The 23,880-nt window shown below is 52.7% G+C and overlaps 2 protein-coding genes across 2 annotated transcripts; one reads left to right on the top strand and one right to left on the bottom strand.

Moving 5' to 3' along the window:
- The first annotated feature begins 2,819 nt into the window (after positions 1-2,819).
- Positions 2,820-8,390, top strand: YBX2 (Y-box binding protein 2). The gene is made up of 9 exons (XM_068979102.1): positions 2,820-3,096; positions 3,754-3,817; positions 5,161-5,194; positions 6,036-6,125; positions 6,698-6,982; positions 7,155-7,258; positions 7,522-7,699; positions 8,120-8,204; positions 8,303-8,390. The coding sequence occupies exons 1-8, from the start codon at positions 2,820-2,822 to the stop codon at positions 8,168-8,170; spliced, it is 1,083 nt and encodes a 360-aa protein (XP_068835203.1). The 3' UTR covers positions 8,171-8,204; positions 8,303-8,390.
- An 843-nt stretch (positions 8,391-9,233) lies between these two features.
- On the bottom strand, positions 9,234-14,743 carry SLC2A4 (solute carrier family 2 member 4). The gene is made up of 11 exons (XM_068979101.1): positions 14,648-14,743; positions 13,256-13,372; positions 12,975-13,147; positions 12,760-12,884; positions 12,517-12,632; positions 12,259-12,421; positions 11,985-12,172; positions 11,693-11,797; positions 11,440-11,541; positions 10,769-10,972; positions 9,234-10,226 (listed from the first exon to the last, which is right to left on the bottom strand). The coding sequence occupies exons 1-11, from the start codon at positions 14,678-14,680 to the stop codon at positions 10,023-10,025; spliced, it is 1,530 nt and encodes a 509-aa protein (XP_068835202.1). The 5' UTR covers positions 14,681-14,743; the 3' UTR covers positions 9,234-10,022.
- Between the last annotated feature and the right edge of the window lie 9,137 nt (positions 14,744-23,880).

Here is a 23,880-nt window from a genome sequence, read left to right as displayed (position 1 = left end):
GGAAGTCTGCTGTTAAGGTGATGGACAGATGCAGAGCAAGAGTTGAGCAGGCGGGGGTTTTTATTTATTAACAGTGAACAAGATCGGCAAGATTGCAGGTGGGCAGGGAATGACAGAAAGAGAGGGACAGAAAGAGGAGAAAACCTGGAGCCCTTGTTATCTACAGCAGTTAAAAGTAATGAAATAACAGGACAACTACATGCACAAACCCTTCAACTGAACAGGGATAGTAATTTGTAAATCTCTGTGGCACCTGCTACTTCTTATCCAAGGGAAAGGAGAGTTTATAACTGCTGCATGTCTAAGTATTGTTTCATGCCTCGTCTGCCAAAAGTCTTTTTCCTGTAGCACCATCCCACCCTTGGTCTCCTGACGTTTTCAATTTTACTACCAACAGGGCTCACGCTTCCTGTGAGCCTCCTCTCATCCTCTAACCTTAGTTACCAGTCACACCTGAGCTCCCTCTGTACCTTCCCCACGTTTCTGTGGTTTTTCTTTTGTTCCCCCAGCCTTGGTCTTCTGCTTCTCCTATTCCTGGAGCTCGGGCTGTGCATTCTAAGTTGCTTCAGTCTTGAAGCGGACTGTAGTCCGCCAGGCTCCTCTGTCCATGGAATTCTCTCGGCAAGAATACTGTAATGGGTTGACATTCCCTTCTTCAGGAGATCTTCCCAACTCAGGTATTGAACCCGCGTCTCTTACTTCTCTTGCATTGGCAGGCAGGTTCTTTACCACTACCTCCACCAGGGAAGCCAGGGAGGACACAGGTAAGTCGGTCCTTAATAGTCTAAAAGAGGGTGGTCATTTCTGTATCCTTTACATTCTGGACTTGATTTAGTTGTTTTCGCATCTTGTCTGTTTTTCCGGACCCGACGCCCTGGGCAAATAGAATCTTCAACTACGAAAGGGCTGGAGCGGTGGGGCGGGCTGGGTAGCAGTTGGAAGGACAGAGAGGAAGCCAGGGCAGGCTGCCTCCCGAAGCGGCAGGCAGAGGGCGCGCGGGTACCGGGATTAGCAGCGGCCGCAGCTGGAAAGGGGACGCCTGCCTGGCGGGGGCGGGGTCGGGTGGAGCGCACGTGGGGCCGGGCAGCGCGTGGCTGCACGTGTGGTGCCCTGGGGCTTGCTGTCCCGGCTAAAAATACCCGTCCTGCTGGCGTCAGGAGACTGCCCTCGGCGGGAGAGATCTCTGGAGCGGCATCTTTCTGGGTGGGAGATTGTGACTCTGAGGCCCTGACACCAGGGCTCCCAAGAAACCCGGGGCAAACCTCGCACCGGGCCTCAGTTTTCTCATCTGTGGAATGAAAGTGAACGTCTCTCAGTCATGTCCAACTCTTTGTGACCCCCATGGACTCTACAGTCCAAGGAATTCTCCAGGCCAGAATACCGGAGTGGGTAGCCTTTCCCTTCTCCAGATCTTCCCGACCTAGGAATCGAAAAGGAGTCTCCTGCATTGCAGGCGGATTCTTTACCAACTGAGCTATGAGGGAAGCCCCATCTGTGGAATGGGGACTGTTTATCTGCTCAAGAAATATTGAGCGCCTATGTTGTGCCAGACTGTTCCAGGCGTCAAACATAACTAAACAGTTCTTGCCATGGAGTTCACTGGTCTAGAGTTTCGGAGGAGGGGGCAGGAATAATGTAAATAAGCAATTTCTATTTCCAAAAATGCCATAAGAAAAGTAAAGGATGAAGTGATAGTGAGGAGTGATATATAAGATGATACTTGAAGAAGTCACCTATAGAGACATAGTAGTCACTATGTCACTTCGGCTTGAGTCTGAAGAGCGTGACTAGTTGGATAAAAGAAAGAAGGTAAATGGAGCTGCCAGGGAGAGGGCAGGGAGCTGGAGAGCGAGGCCCAGCCGGAGTCCAAAGCACCCAGTACTGTGGATCCTGAAACTGATCTCCGGTGGAAAAGATCGTTTGTGAGGAGTCTGGACCTGCCCAGAAAGGGTTCAAGAGCAAGGAAAAACACCTTGATTAGGGTGTTGATTGCATAGATGAACGCGTTTATCAAAACTCAGCGAAGAATTGTGCATTTTGCTGTATGCAAATCACACGTCAAAAACAACCCAACAAGTGTGAGAGTGCTCGGCCTGAGAGAGCAACCGTGACCTGGGAAAGTCTGGTTGGCCCCGCGGGCTGATCCCACAGACCAGGGTACAGGGCATCCTCTAGGGAGACTGTCGGGCAGGCTGGGAGAAAGCAACCACACCCGGCGGTGTGCGGGCAAAGGTGGTCTCCAGAGTGTAAGCGAGCCGTGCCGCCCACAGCCAGGACCAAGGTTACGAGCTCAGGCCCCCGCCCGGGTTGTCAGGGGCAACCTTGGAGCTGCGCCCTCGCCCCGCCCTTCGCCTAGAGGCCAGGTGGCGGTTGGGGCGCGACCAGCCCGTTTGATTTCCCGCGGCCGGTGGAAAGGGGCGGAGGGGGGAGGGGAAAGCGGCCGTCGGCCAATGGGTTGGGTTGGGGATGTCACGTGATGGCCTCGGGGCGGGGCCCAGGTGTACTTACTAGGCTGAGGGCGGGGGCCTCAGCCTCCGCGCGAAGTCCGGGAGGCGGGGCTGGCGTGCGGGCCCTGGGGTCGCTCCTCTAGGATTGGCCTGTGGTCGGGAGGCGGGGCCTGCACGCGCCGCGGCTGCGGGCTACGATTGGCCTCGGTTCTGGGCCGGCTGCCGGCGTGCAGGCTAGGCTCGGGGCGCGAGGACCGAGCGGGGCGGTGGGTTCGCGAGCCAGGGGGAGGGGCCGGGGCGGTGGCGGCGGCGGCGGCGGCGGAGGAGGAGGTGGTGGTGGTGGCGGCGGGGGCCGGTACTGGACCCGGTGGGATGAGCGAGGCGGAGGCGGCAGTGGTGGCGACAGCAGCCCCCGCGGCGACGGTGCCCGCGACGGCGGCAGGGGTGGTAGCGGTGGTGGTCCCGGTGCCCGCAGGGGAGCCACAGAAAGCAGGCGGCGGGGCGGGCAGCGGCGGGGTCGGAATGGCCTCGGGCCCAGCTGTTGGGACCCCCTCGGCGCCAGGCCCCCGCACCCCTGGAAACCTGGCGACGGCGGCCTCGGGAACCCCCGCGCCCCCGGCCCGGAGTCAGGCGGACAAGCCGGTGCTGGGTGAGGGGCGGGGCACGTGCCAGGGCGGCTCTAAGGGGGAGGCGGGGGGAGGGGGGTCGACGGGCTGGGGGAGGGGCATCGTGGAGACCGGCGGGGTCCGGAAAGCCGAAGGCCGGTATGGCTCGAGGCTCAAAGGACCAGCGGACCTTAGTGAGTTTACCTGGTGGGAAATTCTGCAGTGTCTTCCTGGGTGAGAAGGAGTGGCTGGCCGGTCCAGCTAGGCTCTGACCACGCCCCCGGGGCAGGAGACTCGATCTTGTTGATTTGGTCTAGTATTAGGTAAATATCTGAGCCCGGGACGCAAGTGCACTAGTGACCCTTAAAATAGGAGGGCTAGAGAAACCCCAGTTATGACCTGAGGGCGGAACTTCGTGGACCAAGTAAGTACCCGCTTCTAGGTTAAGGGCCTAGATTTGTAGGATGTGAGGAACATGCCTTAGAATCGGAAGAGGTTTGAAACCCTGAGCCCCGCTGTATGGGCAGTTGCATTTAGTGGAATTGGGTAAGAATGCCTTGGAGCTACTGGGTAAAACCTGGTTGGCGTGAAGTTTAGCTTAATAGATAATAGGTTGGTTAGATTTTGGAGTGTCCCAAAACTGAGTCCAACTCCATCTCTTCCCCCTATCCTACTGCCCTCACTGCATCTCTGCCTGGCAGCAATCCAAGTCCTGGGCACTGTCAAATGGTTCAACGTGCGGAATGGTTACGGATTCATCAACAGGTATCTGAGGAACCCAGGGAGGGGGTGGAATGGGTGTCTTCCAAACTGATCTATGGGACTGGACACCTTCCCAGCCTCATCTCTACCCCAGCAAGGCACATGGTTGCAATGTCCAGCTGATGGTGATTGAAAGTCTTTAACCACAGCACAGATGTGGGCATGATGAAGCCTTCTCCACATCTTCAAGGGCAGCAGAGGGTTAATGATCTAGGAAGTTGGCAAATCTGGCTCTGATCCTCGCAGCTGGTCTGTGTCACCTTCTGGTTTAGTTTGCCGCCGCCTTTGGGGCAGTATGTACCTGCTCTCTGTGCCTCCGGCCGGAATCCTCACTCATTTCCTGTTTCGGGCAGCACACATAGCACTCTCATAACTCATCTCCCTTAGAGAGCTGTTAGCTCATTGAATCCCCCACCTGACGGGACTGAGTCTGGTGAGGGTTGGGGAAAGAAGGCACCAGCCCAGCCTGAGGCTGCTGCTTTCCTTCTACAGCACCCCCACACCCCCAAAACTGGGAGGGGCCATAGTGTCAGATTCTGAGCGGAGTCAGGTCTCCCCCAGCGGGCCCTTCCCGAGTCCAGGCACCCTGCCCGGGCTAGCCCTCCTGGGAGGCCTCAGTTCCCTCTTAGCAGGCTGACCTTTGTGCAGATCCAAGTGCTTTAAAGCCAGAACACTTGTTCTAAGGACGGGTCCTTCTCTAATTCTGGAAACTGAGGACTCCTGGGAGGTTCTGAGGGAAGACCTCTTCACACCAACCCCCCTACTGGGGTGCTAGGGTAAACTAGGGTGATGGGCAAGGTAGTGACAGAGAATGATCTAATATATTCTTTCTTACCCTTGATCTCTTGGTGTACTGAGAGGGGAACTGACCCTGGGATTTAACCCCAGGCTGAGAAGAGCCAGTTCTTGACACAGTTTTCCCTCCTCAAAGGTGTTCTGCACCTCTGCTCCTGTCTCTACTCACTCCCTCCTTGACTGCAGAAGGAAGGAGACTGAGAGGAATTCTCCACCCATGGGTTGGGGAGCAGGGGTTGTTGGCTGGCAGTACCAGGTTCTAAGGTGCCCCGGGGTAGAGGGTGGAGAGGTCCGCAGGTAAAGGCTGAACCAGCTCCTTCAAGGTGCCTTTACTGACCCTGCAGCCCTTTCCTCATGAAGCCCAGGTTTTTCATGGAGGTTTTAGGGATCTGCTCTTCATACCCGCTTCAGGGGGCCCTGTTTAACCCCAAGCAGCAATGGAAGGTAGAGAGGAAGGGGCCACAGGTCTTGGGAATGGGCAGCTAGGGAGGCCTCAGCAGAGGTGAGTGCCTTACCAAAATCATCACCTAACACCCCATCCTCTCCTGCAGGAACGACACCAAGGAGGATGTCTTTGTTCACCAGGTAAGAGCTGGGATGGCTTTCTGATGGGAGGAACCTGCCCTCCCTGATGGTCTTTGCCACTGTCCTCTTAGCAGCACAAGTTCTGGCTCTCCAGCTTTCACCTCCCACCAGGAAATAGTTCACTATCCATCCCACAGGTGCTGTATTAACTGCATTGGCCCCACTTGTGTTGGGTTGTCTCTCTAAGAAATGTGCTTGTTGCCCTCTGGGCACGGCACGGCTCACTCCCTTCTGGAACCTGTGAACATCCCAGGAACGAATCACAGGCGGTGTCCGAGGGAAAGGACACAGGCTAGCGCTACTTGGGCGCAGTGGTTCTCAAAGTGTGGTCCCCGCACCAGCAGCATCTCCTGACATCTGGATTCTCAGGCCCACCCCAGACCTAGCCAATCAGTCAGGCTTGGGGGCGGGGCCAGTTGCCTGTTTTAACTAGCTCTCCAGGTGATTGTGATGCCTGCACAGTTTGAGAACCACTGCTTTGGTGGAAAGCGCGCTCAGTGGGACTGAGGTAAGAAACACAGTACCTGTTACCCACTTTGCAACTTAAGACTATTGGCTTTTTGTTTGGCTTTTGAGTTCATGTTTCTTGCTTCCCTTCTGGAAATCCCTGAGGGGTCAGGGGAAGAGGGAGTGAGTCCTGGGGACCATGGTAACTACACAGTTGTTCCAAGGCCCCTAGTTTGTGGCTTTTCCCCTGCTGAACTTTGCCTTCTCCTTGCTTCACACTCCAGCCCCAGCTCACAAGTAAAATTTTGAAAAGAATGGAAGTGGGTGGTGGGCCCCACAGGGGTGCGAGAGATCCTGGCCATTCTCACCTTTCTCCTGGCCTTTCCTTAACCAGACAGCTATTAAGAGAAACAACCCCAGGAAGTTTCTGCGCAGCGTTGGGGATGGGGAGACCGTGGAGTTCGATGTCGTGGAAGGAGAGAAGGTTCGGGGGCTGCGGTTGGAGAGCCCGCCAAACCAGGGGAGGGTGCCCTGGAGGTTCCCCCCAAGGCTGTGCCCGGGTAGCACAGGCCGTGGGACCGGGACCATGTTCTCGAGCAGAACTTGTCATCCTTAAGGCTCTGGCTGCTTCAAGGGTGTCCTAAAGAAGGTACCCCTGTCACAGTCAGGGCTCTCTCTGCAGTTCAACAGGTTCATGTCTGTTCTCCATGGGGCACCTGTGCCCATGTTCTCCTCTCAGAATCAGCCTTCCACGAGATGCTCCCCTGCTGCCAGCCCTGTTTCTCCATCCCCACCACACCTCCAGGCTAAGCCTCATGACGGTCCAGTGGCAGCTATTTCAAAAGGACCAGTTGCAGATGTGGCCCCTTCCAGAAGGGTCCAAACACCACTGGCCCCTGCTTCTCTGGGGAGGGTGGAAAGAACCAGAAGTTAGAGGAGCTGGAGAGGGGGCAGTTATCTGGAAGGATGGAAGACAGTGACTCAAGCCAGACTGGGAGAGTGGTGCATCTGTTGTGGTAGCTGGTTCTCACCAGTTCCTCCCCACCTCCTCCCCAGGGCGCAGAAGCTGCTAACGTAACTGGGCCTGGGGGGGTGCCAGTGAAGGGCAGCCGCTATGCCCCCAACCGACGCAGGTTCCGCCGATTCATCCCCCGGCCCCGCCCAGCTGCCCCGCCACCCATGGTGGCAGAGACTCCATCGGGTGGAACAGAGCCAGGCAGCGAAGGGGAGCATGCCGATGACTCCGGGCAGCGGCCCAGACGACGGCGCCCACCACCCTTCTTCTACCGACGGCGCTTCGTGCGAGGCCCTCGGCCCCCCAACCAGCAGCAGCCCATAGAGGTGAGGGGGACTGGCAACATGGGAACCAGCTGCCCACATCCTGGAGAAGGAGCGAGAGTTAATGAGGCCGGAGCCCAGAGGAAGCAGGGTGGAAGATGGGCTGGGAAGAGCTGTGGACACCGAAGCAGCTGGTGCCACCAGGCTCCCCCCCCCGGCCTTTGCATGTCCCCAGGGCACAGACGGGGTAGAACCCAAAGAGACAGCCCCGTTGGAGGGAGACCAGCAGCAGGGGGATGAGCGGATACCCCCACCCAGATTCCGGCCCAGGTACCGAAGGTGAGACTCCCTTTCCTGGGCCCTGGCTTCCCTTTCACCAGCCAGTGTGGGAACCCGGGGATGGGAAGGGGAGGGGCCTGAAGCCAGAGGTCAGGAGGGCTGGGCCACTGAGCCATTACTGCCCAGGTGCTCAGGGTTAGCAGGCACCTCTAGGATGGGACAGGAAGGCAAGCTAGTCTCCCCCTGCTGGGGGGATCCTAGGAGGGAGGGACGTGATCTGCACTGGGCTCCTGTCCCTTCAGGGTCCTCATTTCTTGCCCTAGGCCTTTCCGCCCCAGGCCACCTCAGCAGCCCACCACAGAAGGTGGGGATGGCGAAACCAAGCCCAGCCAAGGCCCCACGGACGGCTCCCGACCTGAGCCCCAGCGCCCACGAAACCGCCCCTACTTCCAGCGGAGACGGCAGCAGCCCCCGGGACCCAGGCAGTCCACAGCCCCAGAGGTGAGGACCTGGGACTGTCCGTGTAGGGGGCCAGAGAAGGAAAGAAAAGCCTGGAGCCAGCCAACTTCCCCCTGTCCCTTCTTCCCCCACTCCTGTCTTCCTTTCCCTTCCCACTCTTTGTCCCCTCTTCTCCTGGCCCTGCCCCCACTCACCCTGGCTTCAAGGCAGCCTGACACCCAAGAGCCAGGACTGCCGGGTCCACCGCTGGCAGCCACTCCCCAACCCACCCACCAGGAGAGCCCAGCAGAGCCGTTGAAGCCCACATCGCCCCTTGTAGACTCCCTCGGCTCTGCTGGAGCCCTAACACCAGCCTGTGGATGGGAACTGAGGGAGGAACGGGAAGAGAAAAGGTGCAAGAGGTTGAAGCTGGGGGCCCTGAAGAACAAGAGGGTCTCAGTCGACCACCCGTGTTCTCTGTAGACCTCAGCCCCCATCAACAGTGGGGATCCCCCGACCACCATACTGGAGTGATTCCAACTCAAAGGACACCCAGAGCCACCATCTGGTGAATGGCAGGCCCAGGGCTGGGTACCAAGAGGTGAGGGTGGGGCTGGGTGGTGATAAGTTGCTGGTGTGACTTTTTTCCATCTCTCTTCCTCTCAGGTATCTGCCAGTTTTTCCAACTGACCTGTATCTTACCCAGCACCTCCCTCCCCTCTTTCCCATAATTCATGACATCAAAACACCGGCTTTTCCCCCCATTCCTTGAGACTCAGGAGGGCCAAAGCAACAGCCTTTTGCTTTTTTTTTTTTCCTCTCTCCCTTACCAAGGGTTGAAGGAAGGGATCCATCCTTATTGTTCAGAGGCATCAACTCCCTCCCCTAAATCAGGCTGAGAAGGAACCAGCCAGCTCTTCCCTCCTCCTGGTTGTTTTTCTTTCCCACCCCAGTTTATTTTTTGTTTCCCTGCTCCCCCTACCTCTGAAGCCATTTTATGAACTGTCATGTGCCACCTGAGCCTCCAGTAAAAACAAAAACGGGCTTTCCTGTTGTCTTGGTCTCTGCCTCTTTTCTGTTTGGAGCCTTGTTGGTAATGCACTGTTGAGGGTGGCAGGAGGGAGAGGGGTTGGTGGGCAGGGCCTACTCTCGGATCCTTGTTCCCATAGTTCTAGCTGTGCAGTTCTGCAGAAGTGCCTTCATCCCTGGGACACTGACTTTTCCCATCTGTGAAATGGGACAAACTGCCAAGAGCAGGGTCTGGCACCTACAGCTTCAACTTACTGAGGCTTTTACTGTTAACAAAGGCAATGATCCCAGCTCTTAAGTGGAGGCATGAGTGACAGCGTCCAGTCCAGAAGATTGTGACCTGGAACTGAGGCAGGATGGAGAAGAGGCGGGGGTGGGGAGGCTGTGGTCTGGGTCTCAGCCCGTCTTGGAGTGCCTCCACATGACAGGATGCATATCTCATACAGTAACTTTATATATGGATCTCTCTATATATACATTTAGTACAACAGACCTTCAGTTTTTTCTCCCTGCCCCTGCTTTTTCAAACATACAAAAATATCTGAAGGCTCCTCCCAGCCCAGTGTTTACAGGCAGCCTTTCAAATCCCTCTTGCCCTTAGTTGGTCAAAAGCCCATGGGTATAATACCCTCCCAGGATGGGAGAGGAGGGAAGAGCCGGAGCTCCCACCTGGCAGCCTTGTGGAGCAACGGGGGTGGAGCCCAGAACCCTGAGTCTAGAGGGGAGCCCACTGTCCCTTCCTCTCGCCATGGATGGATGTGTGTTCCCTCTCGGCCTGGAAGGCTGAGCAAGAGGACTGAGCCTGCCGTGTGAGAAGTGAGATTAAATCTTGGGAAGGGGGTGTGTCCTTTGCCCTGGAGGGGACAGACAGACCCCCTCCCCTTTCACCCAGAGTCTGTGGCAAGAATTCCAAGGAAGTGCCAGAAGGGGAGGAGTCCAAGGTGGCAGGAACTGGATCTCTCTTCTCCTGTCCTGCTCTTGGGCTTTGGTTCACCCCCACCGGAAAGTCAGTCCTAGAGTCTCTCCTCCCTGTAAACCCCCTTCACTAGCCAGGGCACAAGTATTCTGGAGCTGAGGTGGGGTGGGGATGGCTACTGAAGAAGGAGGGGATGGAGGGGAGACTGACCCACCCCACAGCCACTGCCTAACCACAACACAAATAATCCAAGAGGTCACATGAGGGGAATGAGGGGGTGCTCAGACCACCCTTCCCTCCAGCTTCCCAACCCCACCAGGCTGCAGGGGTTTTCTCTGCCCTGGAAGTAATGGGGAAGAGAGGGTTAAAGTGCTGCAGAGGAAAGGAGGGGGGTCTCTGGGCAAGTGGAGAGAACTGGCTCTCCCACCCCTGTGTGGACCCTCAGTCATTCTCATCCGGCCCTAAGTACTCCAGTTCTGTGCTGGGTTTCACTTCCTGCTCCAGAAGAGAAGGTGTCCGGCGGAAGACGGCTGAGATCTGGTCAAACGTCCTGCCACGGGTTTCAGGCACTTTTAAGAAGGTGAAGATGAAGAAGCCAAGCAGGAGGACCGCAAATAGAAGAAAGACGTAGGGACCCATAGCATCCTGGGACAAGTGGAGAAAGAGGTGTTGACAGAGGGGAGGGAACGGGTGGCCTTGGGCAACCAGGACTAAAGGACTGGCTTGGGGCCAAAGATCCTCACAGGGAACTGGGACACTGCACGAAGCAGGTGGCTCCTTGGTGGGCAATGGAAATTACCAGGAGAATTTAGTGAAAAGAGAATTCTCTGAACCCCATCTCTCCTGGTTTCTCCCTCTCTTACCATCCTGAGTTACTGCACTCAGTGGATTCCTGGCCATTTGCACTATTAATACAAAGTTTGTAATTTTACTCCTAAGTTATGCCAGTAGTTGGCTTTGAAGACAGCTCTGTTGTTTTCCATCTAGCTCAGTTCCCTTCTTTGCTTTGATTCTAGTGGAGCAGGTGGTATTCAGAACCCATGTGGTCCACTAAAGTGATCCCCCAACCAGCAGTCTATGGGTGAGGCGGGCTGGGGGGATGCTGAGTGGAAAGCATCTGGGCTAGTGATGTGTTGCCCTCCTCTGGCTGACTGTGTGGGAGATGGGGGCGGGGGCAGGGGACCTACCGCCACATACTGGAAACCCATGCCAATGATGAAATTGCATGTCCAGTTGGAGAACCCAGCCACTGCCATGGCCGCTGGGCGGGGTCCCTGGCTGAAGAGCTCGGCCACGATGAACCAGGGGATGGGGCCAGGGCCAATTTCAAAGAAGGCCACGAAGCCAAAGATGGCCACAATGGAGACATAGCTCATGGCTGGAACCCGCTCCTGGGGGCCGGGCAGAGAGGGTGGAGAACTCAGGTCAGGTCTTTCAGGATCTTCCTTTGCCCTCCACCCAGGAAACTGGCATCAACCCTACCAGCCATTCACAGGCAGGGGACCTGCCACCTAGGTTAGAACAGGCCTTCAAGCATTTGACATTCAGCTGGCTGCCCTGTGCTGATTCAGGATCTTATGTCGATTCCCTCATGATTCTAGAGCTGGGTTCTTAGGAATTACTGTCCCTGAGGTTTGACAGGGGCTCTCCCCGCTGGCTGCCAGGCTAATGCTACGGCGTCCTAGAGCAGGAGGAAGTGCATGCAGCCTGGGTCCCTCAGGGGCATGGTCTTGGCACACAGCCTGGGCCCAAGGTCAAAGGCATGTATGTTGAGGAATGACCCTGGCTGTCCACAGAGCCCCTTGGGGCAGTTTCCTGGGGTTGGGAGGCTGGTCCCCTCCCTCTCCTCAGGCCTCACCAGCAGAAGCAGAGCCACAGTCATCAAGATGGCGCAGCCACACATGCCTGCCAGGCCCAGGAGATGGAGGGTCCGGCGCCCAGCCCGTTCCACCAAGAACACCTGCAGAGAGAGTCAGGGCTTGCCAGCGGCCTTCAGGGCTTGGGATGTGGGAGGGATTGGGTGGTTGGGGTCAACCAAGGGTTGGATCTTTGGGACACCCAGGTATGTCCAGAAGCCAACGGTGGGGACCCTTCCAGACGCCAGCAGTTACCGAGACTAAGGTGAAGACTGTGTTGACCACGCCGGCTCCGATGGTGGCATAGGCTGGTTTCTCTACCCCTGCTGACTCAAAGATGCTGGTCGAATAATAGAAAACCTAGAGGTGGGCCAGAAGAAAAGGTGATGAAAAGAATGTTCCTTCCTCCCTTGAAGCCACACCAAGCTGGAATGACCCTGAATTTTAACGAAGCAGAGGCTTGCTCCCTTCTTCATTCCTCTGGGGCTATTCCCTAACCCTGCCCCTCCTGGAGGTGGCTGCGTCCACACGGCATTGATGTCCGTACCGCATTGATGCCTGACAGCTGCTGACTCAGCTGCAGCACAATGGCGATGACAAGGGGCTGCCGGTGGGTGTGGCTGCCCAGGAGCTGGAGCAAGGACAGGGGCCGCTCACGCTCCAGCTTCCGCTTCTCCTCCTTCAGCTCAGCCAACACCTCAGACACGTCGGCCCAGCCCGTCAGGCGCTTCAGACCTGGAAGTGAGGGGGGTCAGGCCTGAGAGGGCAGGCAGAGGGCCTGGGAGAGGCACAGGTGCCCGCAGGATGGCACGGGAGCTCACTCTTTCTGGCGGGCCCCTCCAGGTTCCGGATGATGTAGAGGTAGCGGGGGCTTTCCGGGCAGAGGGGCAGCAGGACCATCTGCAGGAGGGCAGGCAGCACGGTGATGCCCAGGAGGAGTGGCCATAAGGTGGCTGTGCCCAGCATGGATTCCAAGCCTAGCACCTGTGGGAGAAGGCAGGGAGGGAGGGCAGGATGTTCAGCTTGTACCCAGAGCCCCAACCCCCTGCCCAACCTCCCAGGAGGCCAGGCCCAGTCACCTGGGCGATTAGGATGCCAGTGACGATGGCCAGTTGATTGAGTGTCCCCAGGGCGCCCCGCAGGTGAGTAGGGGCGATCTCCCCCAAGTACATGGGTACCAGCCCCGATGTCAGCCCTGAGCAGAGGGAAGAAGAGAGCTTCTCAGGGCAGCTGCCCACCACCTCCCCCCCGCCGCCATCCCCAAGGCCAGGTCTAGTGAAGGAGAGCAAGGCCCTGCGCAGGGCCACAGTGCCTGTGGGTACCTGAGTAGGCGCCAATGAAGAACCGTCCAAGAATGAGCATCTCGTAGGAGGCAGCTGCCTTGGCCAGGCCCATGAGGGTGCCCCCCAGCACTGCCAGGGCGTTGTTGAACAGCATGGCCCTCTTCCTGGCAGACAGAGAGTGGGGCTGTGAGAGTCCAGGAACCTATGCTCTGGCTCTCTTCCTGTCCCTCCACCCTCACCCTCCAGCCCCATACCTTCCCAGCCACTGAGAGATGATGCCAATCAGGAAGGATGAGATCATGCCACCCACAGAGAAGATGGCCACAGAGAGAGCCCAGAGGGTGGTGAGGGTGCCTGGTGGGATGGAGCTTGGTCCCTCAGGCCCCTGCCTCCCCAGCCAGGTCTCATTGTAGCTCTGTTCAATCACCTGGGGGCACAGCAAAGGAGTGATTAGCTGCTAGACTCTTCCCTCTCTGCTCACCCACTCCCCCCCACCTTGTCTGGGCACCCCACTCTGCCAACTGTAGCCCCTCACCTTCTGGGGGGCATTGATGACCCCAATGTTGTAGCCAAACTGCAGGGAGCCAAGAACAGCAGAGAATACGGCAAGGACCAAGGTCCCAGTGACTCGCTGCCGAGGGGGTTCCCCATCCTGGGCAGGCAGAAGCAGAGAGGAGGCATGTCACGTGGAACTGTGGCATCTTTCCTTCCTCCAGGGGCCCAGGCCCAGTAGGAGTCTAAAGATGCTGGGTTTCATCCAACGTGTGGGATGAGGGAAAGTGGACCCATATTAGGAATCAATCGAAGATCTCAGTGTAAACAAGAGCAGGAAGAACCCAAGAGTACCAGGGCATGAAGGAGAAACTGATGTTTGAGTCCAGCAAGCAGAGAAACGTTTGAGAACCTGGGTCTCACAATTCCTCTCTAACCTAGGGACAGGCTTGGCATTAAGAGACCCCTGTTCAGATTTGTGCGACCTTAGGTAACTCACTTCCTCACTTTGAACTGAAGAGATGGGGGTGATGTTGCTTGTCAAGTGAAAGTGTGAAAATCAAAACTGAATGTTGAGTGGCCCCAATGGTGCTGGTTTTATAAAGTAACAAGTGTGTTAGCATCATCAGTCTCTGTCCTCTTCTCTTCCATCTGCGGGTTCTCTCCGCGGGCTCCTGGAAGCCCCCAATAGGCTCAAGAAGGACAATTCCAAAAAGGACATCGCGGTCATTCCTCCTGGCTTATGGCCTTCTCTGTCTCCGCCCCAGCCTCCTCCCTTCCCCCTCCAAGCTGCGACAAAGGGCAGGGGGCCATGCTGGCTTTTGCCTGAGCGAGCCTTGTGCAGGGGATGGGGGCGGGAAGGTGGTGTGAGGGGCGGTAGCCTTGGTGGCTGACCGCTGGCGGCACAGACTGTCTCCAAAAGGAAACCTGAGCTCGGGGAGAGAGGGCTGACACTCCCCTCTACCCCTCCACCAACCGTAGGGCCGAGGGAAAGTTCAGCGTCCTGGAGGACTGCCAAGAGTGGGGGTGGGGGTGGACCTACGGAGCACCTCCGGTCTTCGAAAAACTGCGGGCTGGCGAGCCGGGACAGACGGACAGCTCCTGGAGGGCAAGACTCGCCTGAATCTGCTTTCTTGAGGGCAGGAAGTCCTCAATCCCGGCGCAAAGCGCCGCGAACTAGAGAAGAGGGCGAACCCAGGACACGCAGAATCCAGCTGTGGTTCTTGCCCACAATGATCCCCCAGACTCATTTTGCCTTTTGGAGTGCCTGGAATCTGACAGTCATGGGTTGTCCCGCTCGGGTATAAATAGACAGTCCCCCACCCCACCCCCTGCGCCTGCGCAAGGACCGCCCCCTAGCTGACCCCAAGCGCGACCCCAGCCCGAGAAAAGCGGGACCCTTGTCCCCGTCCCGCCCCCTCATGCTAAACCCTACTTCAGAGCCGATCTGTTGGAAGCCCGACGGCATCTTGTCTTAGGAACTGGAGACGCAGGAGCTGCAGTAGACGAGGGGGAGGCGACTGGGGGGGTCTGCGACCCCAGCCTGGTGGGCGGAGGACGCGGGGGTGATGGGGGTCCCGGAGCTTTGTGAGGAGGGCGAGTCTGGCGGGACCCACAGCCACAAGCCCAGGAGCGAGACAGCAGCTCCTGGGAATCTGGCGAAGCTTGGGTTGGGGGAAAAGACCCGAAGAGCAGCCCCCGCAGCCCCTAGGGCCACGCCTTTCACGGCACCCATTGGCCAGGAGCCCGCACACCCCAGCAGGCCACGCCCCTCCCTGAGCCTGGGGCTGAGAGTTTGGCACCGGCTGTGGAGTAAGCCAGCGAGGCCACGCCCCTCAGCGTGCCGAGTGAGACACGCCCCTCGGGTTTCCGCCAGCCTGCCTCCGGGAAGTTTTGAGAACAGGGTCCCGGGAAACCTGGAGGCCCTGTTCCCCTTCATGTGAAGTCTCCGCCCACCGGCCGAGGTTCGGGGGTAAAGAAGCGACTTCCAAGGGATGGGAGGGGACGGGCCAGGTAAACTTGCCCAGGAGAGAACTCGGGCGGCCCGAGACCGAGCGCTAGCCGGCGCGCGGGGTGGGTGCAGAGCAATGGCCTGGAGTAACCCACAGCGGTTATTTTTAGCTCCCACGTTGGGAGACGCCAAATGTCAGGTCCCGGGTGTCCCAGCCTGTCCTGGGCGGGGGAGGACAGGGAGATGGAGCCTTAAAGGATCCGCGACAGGCTTCCCACGCGGAGATGACCCGGGGCACAGGAAATTCCGTTCCTAACGGCTCAGGTGTCTGGCCTCGGGGGTCGTCTTTCCATGCATCCGTGCTCGGAGCACTGCCTCTCTAGCCTTTCCCCTATACCCATTCCCCACGTTGGTTCCTGGAGGTGGCCGGAGGGACAGGTGGTCACACCAACCACGTCACCAGCCCTGAGGTGCCCGAGCCGCCAAGAATGTGCTGGCCGCGTGGACGAGTTGGACACGCTCTCTGGAGGTCGCTCCAGGTTTGAATGCCCAGCGAGGAGGGTGCGACCTAGAGTTGGCAAGTCCCTGGAGCAGCAGCGTAGCGCTCTGAGCACCGACAGCGCGCGCTGTGAAGAACGGGACTCAGAAGCACGGGGCTCTAGTGCCACCTGAAGGGAGAGCGCGGATCCGCAGAGGATCGGGCCGGGGTGGTCCGCTGCCCACTGTCCCTCCTCGTTCCACATCTTTAAGGCTTCCATTACTTCAGGCCCAGGCCTCTCTCTGGAGCTTCAGATCCGAGTGTTCAGCTGCCGCCTGGGTGGGCAATTCACATGATCAGCATGTTCAAACTTGCTTCTCCTGCTAACTTCCTCATCCCAGTGAACCGTCCTGTTAGCCAGCCTGTCCCTCCTATCAGAAAGAGGAAGTCATGCTTAATTCCTCCTCTCCTGCACTCCCCACCTTTATCCAGTTACCAGCATTGGTGTTTTGACCTCCTAAACCCTCATATTCATCTGATTTTTTCCACCTGTACTGTGGCCAGTTTAGTTCAGACAGCCATCACCCTGCCTGGTCTTCCTGCTCCTCTTCCCTTACAAGGAGGGGCAGAGTACAATTCAAAAAGAGTTCAACCTCCTCACTCTCCCCTCAGAAGTCTCTGTTGCCCACTGTCAAGTTCTAACCCCATTTCAGAGTGAACAAAACCTCTTGCCTTTCCTCCTATCTCTGCCTCACTTTCTATCCCCTCCCCTCAAGTTTTAGTCAATTCCTAACTATTTTTTGTATCCAGAACACACTGTGCTGTTTCACTCTTTGGTGGCCACTAATAATCATGGCATCTGGTCCCATCACTTCATGGGAAATAGATGGGGAAACAGTAGAAACAGTGTCAGACTTTATTTTGGGGGGCTCCAAAATCACTGCAGATGGTGACTGCAGCCATGAAATTAAAAGACGCTTACTCCTTGGAAGAAAAGTTATGACCAACCTAGATAGTATATTCAAAAGCAGAGACATTACCTTACCGACTAAGGTCCATCTAGTCAAGGCTATGGTTTTTCCTGTGGTCATGTATGGATGTGAGAGTTGGACTGTGAAGAAGGCTGAGTGCCAAAGAATTGATGCGTTTGAACTGTGGTGTTGGAGAAGACTCTTGAGGGTCCCTTGGACTGCAAGGAGATCCAACCAGTCCATTCTGAAGGAGATCAACCCTGGGATTTCTTTGGAAGGAATGATGCTAAAGCTGAAGCTCCAGTACTTTGGCCACCTCATGCGAAGAGTTGACTCATTGGAAAAGACTCTGATGCTGGGAGAGATTGGGGGCAGGAGAAGGGGATGACCCAGGATGAGATGGCTGGATGGCATCACTGACTCGATGGACGTGAGTCTGAGTGAACTCCAGGAGATGGTGATGGACAGGGAGGCCTGGCGTGCTGCGATTCATGGGGTCGCAAAGAGTCGGACACGACTGAGCGACTGAACTGAACTGAATAATCCCTTAGTCTGGAATACCAAAGGACTCCCATTGGTCCTCCGAAAAACTCTCCCCCCGCCCCCGCCCCGTGATACCTTCCTTGGCTTTGCTTCAGAAAACCATGTGTCCTCAGGATAGTACATTGTCACAATTTCTTCTCTGCACAGTAACCCTGAGGACAGATAATCATCTTGTTTACCTCTGTATCCTCAACACCCAGCTCACCCAGGATGAGCACTCAATATTTATTTGTTGAATGAATGAAATGAGGGTCTGCTCCTGATGGTCAGGAATATGGACTGGGGAACAGTCACGAATGGGGGAACCTTTGGTAAACGGTTCCACATACCTGACCAAGGGGAACTAAAGTAGAAGAACTAAAGTCTGCTAGTTGAGGAGAACAAATCGCTTATGAATAAAAAGGAGCAGAAGTGATTGTTGGAAGCAGAGAAGGAAGGTAATTGGGAAGGTAAAAGGAAAACCAGGGATGCTGGAATGCCATGAAGGGAAGAGGGCAGGGAGAGAGGGAAAGCTGAGAAAGGTGCCAAGAGGAAAAAAGGGAGCTGGAGGGAGGCACAGGTTGGAGGCAGATGAAAAGTCAGGGTAGCAGATAGAATGCAGGGCTTGGGGTGTCTCCTGGCACTCAGGTCAAGGAACTTTCCCAGTCTCATTCAGATGCTTTGTTCTGATGCTTCCAGGAGTTTAAGCCCCAGGGAAAGTAGAATCAAGGAAAGCAAGTCAGATCTAGATAAAGAAGATAAAAAGAAAGGAGAAAGTGGTGGGGAGTAGAAGAGACAATGGGAATAAGGAGAGTCGGGAGGGAGGGAGAAAAATGGCTGGGAAGGTGGGAGAAAGACTAATTGAGAGAGGATGTGAGTGAAGTCGCTCAGTCGTGTCCGACTCTTTGTGACCCCATGAACTGTAGCCTACCAGACTCCTCCATCCATGGGATTTTCCAGGCAAGAATACTGGAGTGGGTTGCCATTTCCTTCTCCAAGAGATCTTCCCAACCCAGGGATTGAACCCAGGTCTCCCGCATTGTAGGCAGACGCTTTACCTTCTGAGCCACCAGGAAAGTCCTGGAGAGACAGGATGGGAAGGGAAGAAATGAGACACAGGACACTGTGGGCATTTAGCATTGGAGCATGTGTGCGTTCATCTTGCTTAGAAATTAATCCTTGGCTCATTTGATCTCAGAACCAGTTGTAGCCCTTTCTAATCTCTGCCCTATGACATGGGGAGCTGATCCCTCCAGGCTTTTGTTTTCAAACTCTTCTGACTGGATATAGCCCATAGGAGGTGAGAGATTGAAGGACAGGAGAAAGCCAGGATGTTTCTTCACTCTCTCTGCCTCCAGCTCCTACTCTTCAGGCCCACTTCGCTTTCAGCTTCTAGAGGGAAGCCTTGGACCCATGAGCTCCAGCAATGCCATCTCCTCCCTTTGTCCCATCATTGTTTTCGTCAATATATGAGGGTCTCAGGTACAGAGGACTGAATTAATGGCACAGTTCTTGGTACATGATACTCACTGATCAATGTCTTATCTTGTATTTATTTTTAAAAAATCCTTTTTTATTTCCGCATCCATTTCTCATTTTTCTTCTCTCAAAAACCCACCATCCCAATGCATTCAAGGCTCCCTTTTGTTGTACTGTTGCAAAATATGAATTGTTTTATGTGCAGGTGGCTCAGTGGTGAAGAGTCTGCCTACCAATATAGGAGATGCAAGAGATGTCAGTTGGATCCCTGGGTTGGGAAGATCCCCTGGAGAAGGTAATGGCAACCCACTCCAGTACTCTTGCCTGGGAAATCCCAAGGACAGAGGAGCCTGGAGGGCTACAGTCCATGGGGTTATAAAGAGTCAGACACAACTGAGCACAACCCAGTACACAGCATCTGTTTATATCTTTCAATCTGATCTTACTTATTTTCAGTAAGCACTATGTTTTGAAAACCCATTCATGTTCTGTGATTATCCAAGTGATGGTTTCATAATTATTTTATTGCATAATTTATTGATTAATTGCGTAATGTACCATTGCCTAATGCTCCACAGTGTCAGTCATCCCACTGACAGGCACCCATATCACCTCCACTTCCCAACCACAACAAAGAATGTGGCAGTGATCATGGAGCTATGTCTGTGCCTCTGCCTATGTCTTTGTCTTTATTTATATCTATCTCCATGAGCAGAATTGCTGAGTCATAGGGTATACTTCTACCTAATTTGACTAAAAACTACCAGCTTGCTTTTGAGAATGGCTATCACAGTCTCCACTTCTATCAGGAGTTCCGGAGAGTTCTGCTACTACCACACCACCCTCTCAGGCAGCATCCAGCCAGAAGCAGCTGAGTGAAGAGTATGGACTCTGGACCTGAATTGCCTGAGTTTGAGTCCCAGCTCTGATACTTAATAACTTTCCACCCTTGGGAAAGTTACCTAAGCTCTTTGTGCCTTATTTACCTCATCTGTAAAATGAGAAGGGAGATAATACTAGTATCCACATCTTAGGGTTTTAATGAAGGTGACTACTGTAATACTCATATAGTGCTTAGAAAAGACAGAAATAGATACAGTTTATTGTTTTTGTTTGGTTTTTGAAAAGCTCTATTGAGATAGAATCAACAAACAATAAACTGTACATATTTAAAATGTACAGTTTGATAAGGCAAAACATTTTTTCTTCGGACTTCCCTGGTGGTCCAGTGGCTAAGACTCCCTGTTCCCAATGCAGGGGGCCCAGGTTCCATCCCTGGTTGGGGAACTAGATCCCACATACTGCAACTGAGACCTGATGCAGCCAAATAAATAAATAAATAAAGTTTTATCTTGAGGTGTTATTGACATGTAACTTTATTTTTTTTTATTTTCTCTTTTTTTGACATGTAACTTTAATTTCAGGTGTACATGTACATATATGTACATATTACAAAATATATGTATATATTACAGTGATATATGTATATATTACAAAATGATTACCACAATACATCTAGTTAACAGCTAATTTGATGTTTTGACATGTATACACCTCTGAAACTGTCCCCAGAATCAAGATAATGAACACACCCATCACCCTCTGTGTTTCCTTGTACCTCTTTGTAATTCCTCCTGTCAGCCCCTAGGCAACCACTGATCTGATTTCAGTCATGAGGGACTAGTTTGCATTTTTTAGAATTTTATGCAACTAGAATCACACAGATTCTACTCCTTTTGTCTGGACTTCTTTACTTCCCATAATTTTGAGATTCATATATGTTGTTTCGTGTATTGTGAGTTTATTCTTTTTTATTGTGAAGTATTATTGATTTGATTATCAATAGTAATCAGTTAGATTGTCCATCACCTGTTGATGAATATTTGCATTATTTCCAGTTTGTGGCTGTTACAAATAAAGCTGCCATGACCATTTACATACAGGTCTTCAAATGAGCATATACTTTCATTTCTCTTGGAAAATACCAAGATGGGGTGGATTATATGACAGGTGTGTGTGTGTAACTTCTTTTTCTTTTTTTTTTTTTTAGTAAATCAGGTTTTACTGCTCACAGGGTCATTTCTGAGTTGCAAACAATCTGTCCCTGTATTCCCCTATTCAATCTGGGCTGCCACCATCAGACAGACAGAAAGTGCCAGGACACTGTTTTTCTTGCATCTTTGGGAAACTTTAACAACAGACAGTAGTGTGTGACTTTCTATGAATTGACCAAATTGTTTTCTAGAGTGGTTGTCCCACTTTACATGCCCACCCACAATATCTAAAAGTTCCAGTACCTCCACACACCAGCACTTCGGATGGTCAGTCTTTTAAAATCCAGAATTGGACTATGAAGTGAGTGAAAGTTGCTCAGTCGTGTCTGACTCTTTGCGACCTCATGGCCCATACAGTCCATGGAATTCTCCAGGCCAGAATACTGGAATAGGTAGCCATTCCCTTCTCCAGGGGATCCATCAGAATGGACTATATGAGATTTTAAATAAATGAGAATTTGTCAATTTTTGTCAGTTCAGTAGGTGAAAGGTGATATTGTATTTCAGTTTTCTCTGATTACTTATGGCTTGGAGCATCCCTTTAAACTCTTGTTAGCATTTTGGCTTTCTATTTTTTGGCAAATCCCTTCCATGTATTCTTTGCCCATTTTTCTCTTGGAATATTTTTACTGTTGATGGGCAAGACATTTAAACAAATAATATTAGTTCGTTGTCATATTTGGATTTTGCAAATATTTTCTCTTGTTCTATCGTCTGCCTGTTAATTTTTCTTTCGTGAACTTCATTTAGCAGAAACCTTTAAATTTAGTATCATCAAAATGACCAACTTTCCCCTTAGGATTTGTGATTTTGAAATTTTGCATGTGTTCTTTTCCATTTTTGCATCAAAATTTACCTTTTATTCTAAGAACTTTATAGTTTTTTGATTTACATTTTTGTTTGTTTGGTTGTACCATGGCAGCTGGGATCTTAGTTACCTGACCAGGGATCAAACCTCCCCCTCCTGCACTGGGATCACAGAGTCTTAACCAGTGGACCACCAGGGAAGTCCCCACATTTAGGTCTTTTTTTTTTTTTAGTTCTACCAGTTTATTGCTACCAATCCATCTCCCTCTACCCTCCTCAATCGTGCGTGCTCAGTCACGTAACCCAATGGACTGCAGCTTGCCAGGTTCCTCTGTCCATGGACTTTTCCAGGCAAGAATACTGGAGTGGGTTGCCATTTTCTTCTCCATGTTTAGGTCTTTTTAATCCATCTAGAGTTCATCCTTGTTTTGGGTGTTAGGGATCCAATATATTTTTCTCATATTCCCACCACATTTACCACATGTCCACTTCTGATATGGGCTTCCCAGGTGGCACTAATGGTAAAGAACCTGCCTGCCAATGCAGGAGACATAAGAGATGTGGGTTCGACCCCTGGGTTGGGAAGATCCCCTGGAGAAGGAAATGGCAGAGAAAATTACCTGGAGAATTCCCTGCAATTCTTGCCTGGAGAATTCCATGGACAGAGGAGCCTGGTGGGCTATAGTCCCCAGGGTCAAAAAGAGTCAGACACCACTTAAGTGACTTAGCATACAGCACACACTTTTGATATATATGTAAGTACCTCTGTCTCTGGTATTCTGTTCCATTGGTGTATCTCTCTGTTCTTGGACTAATACTATACAGTTTCTGTTGCTGAGTGCTTTGTAGCAAGTTTAAATTTCTGGAAGAGCAAGACCCCTCTTGTCTCTCTTACTTCTCAGCGAAGACCTAACTATTTGTGTGTGTGTGTTTTAAGGTAAACTTATTAATATCTTAAAAAAAAAACACCAATTGAATTTTTTTTTAGTAATATATCAAATAGTATGTTATTCTGGGGACAACTGATACCTTTATAATGTTAAGTTATCCCATTTAAGAGCATGGACTATTTCTGCATTCATTCATCTTCTATATTCTTTCAGTTCAGTGCAGTCGTTCAGTCATGTCCAACTCTTTGTGACCTTATGGACTGCAGCACGTCAGGCTTCCCCATCCATCACCAACTCCTGGAGCTTACTCAAACTCATGTCCATCGTGTTGGTAACACCATCCAACCATCTCATCCTCTGTCTTCCCCTTCTCCTGCCTTCAATCTTTCCCAGCATCAGAGTCTTTTCCAATGAGTCAGTTCTTCGCATCAGGTGGCCAAAGTATTGGAGTTTCAGCTTCAGCATCAGTCCTTCCAATGAATATTTAGGACTGATTTCCTTTAAGATGGATTGATTTTATCTCCTTGCAGTCCAAGGGACTCTCAAGAGAGTCAACACCACAGTTCAAAAGCATCAGCTCTTTGGCGCTCAGCTTTCTTTATAGTCCAACTCTCACATCCATATATGACTACTGGAAAAACCATAACTTGACTAGACAGACCTAGTAGAATTAAATTTTTTCTTCCATTGAGGTCTTATGAATACTTGGTTAGTTCCAAGATGCTCTATAATTTTTGCCAGTGATGCAAATTGAGTGTTACTTTTTAAATTATATTTTCTAATTAGTTATTGCTGGTGTAGTAAAATACTAGTGACTCTCTTTGTGGGTGGATCTTGTGTACAGCAAACTTGCTGAACACCATGGATAGTTCTGACAGACTCTCTTGCTTTTATCTGACTTTCTAGTAGGTGATTATATCGTTTGCAAATCAGTTTTATTTTGACCCTTTCAATCTTTGCACAATCTATTTCTTTCTCTTCCTTGTGGTATTGATCAAGCTCATTGTCGACTTCTTTATACCTATGTTCTCATCATCATTGTTGTTGACTTCAGAACCCACCAGGACACTCCATTTACTCACGGCCTCTCAGCCCTCAGTCTCATCTCCAACTGTCTTTCTCTTCAGTCCACCTTCAGGCCCTTACCCAAGGCTTTGTTATCTCTAACAATACCCTCTTCCAATTTAGTGAATTCAAGTCTGCCACCTCTGATGATCACCTCCTAGGCTTCTAGATCATCCATTCACGTATCCCCACTTCTCTCACTTTACGGAGACTTCAAAACCATTGACTGGATCAGTTTTTCACTATCCACTGACTCCTTTCTATGTTTGCTCTCGTTAATACCCAATTTATAGCACATAATCACTCTCATGCAAATTAGAATTCCTTCTCTATTCTCTGTCTCTTTCTTTCTTTCTTTTGGCAGCACTGCTTGGCTTTTAGGATTTTCAGTTCCTGACCAGGTATTGCACCCAGGCCACAGTAGTGAAAGCCTGGAGTCCAAATCACTAGG

This window comes from Capricornis sumatraensis, chromosome 8 (assembly GCF_032405125.1).
Source record: "Capricornis sumatraensis isolate serow.1 chromosome 8, serow.2, whole genome shotgun sequence".
In the NCBI taxonomy this organism is placed as follows: Eukaryota; Metazoa; Chordata; class Mammalia; order Artiodactyla; family Bovidae; genus Capricornis; species Capricornis sumatraensis.
Note: the sequence above shows the minus strand (reverse complement) of the source record. Positions and strands in the feature narration are given on the sequence as shown.

What these genes read in the sequence shown, in the direction of transcription:
- YBX2 (XM_068979102.1), top strand. Translation starts at nt 2,820, where the DNA reads ATGAGCGAGGCGGAGGCGGCAGTGGTGGCGACAGCAGCCCCCGCGGCG. An exon ending in ACCAGCAGCAGCCCATAGAG is followed by an intron (nt 6,983 to 7,154) that starts GTGAGGGGGACT and finishes GCATGTCCCCAG; the next exon opens with GGCACAGACGGGGTAGAACC. An exon ending in TTCCGGCCCAGGTACCGAAG is followed by an intron (nt 7,259 to 7,521) that starts GTGAGACTCCCT and finishes TTCTTGCCCTAG; the next exon opens with GCCTTTCCGCCCCAGGCCAC.
- SLC2A4 (XM_068979101.1), bottom strand. Translation starts at nt 14,680, where the DNA reads ATGCCGTCGGGCTTCCAACAGATCGGCTCTGAA. An exon ending in AGCTGTCAGGCATCAATGCG is followed by an intron (nt 11,798 to 11,984) that starts GTACGGACATCA and finishes GCCCACCTCTAG; the next exon opens with GTTTTCTATTATTCGACCAG. An exon ending in TGGGTTTCCAGTATGTGGCG is followed by an intron (nt 10,227 to 10,768) that starts GTAGGTCCCCTG and finishes CACTTGTCCCAG; the next exon opens with GATGCTATGGGTCCCTACGT.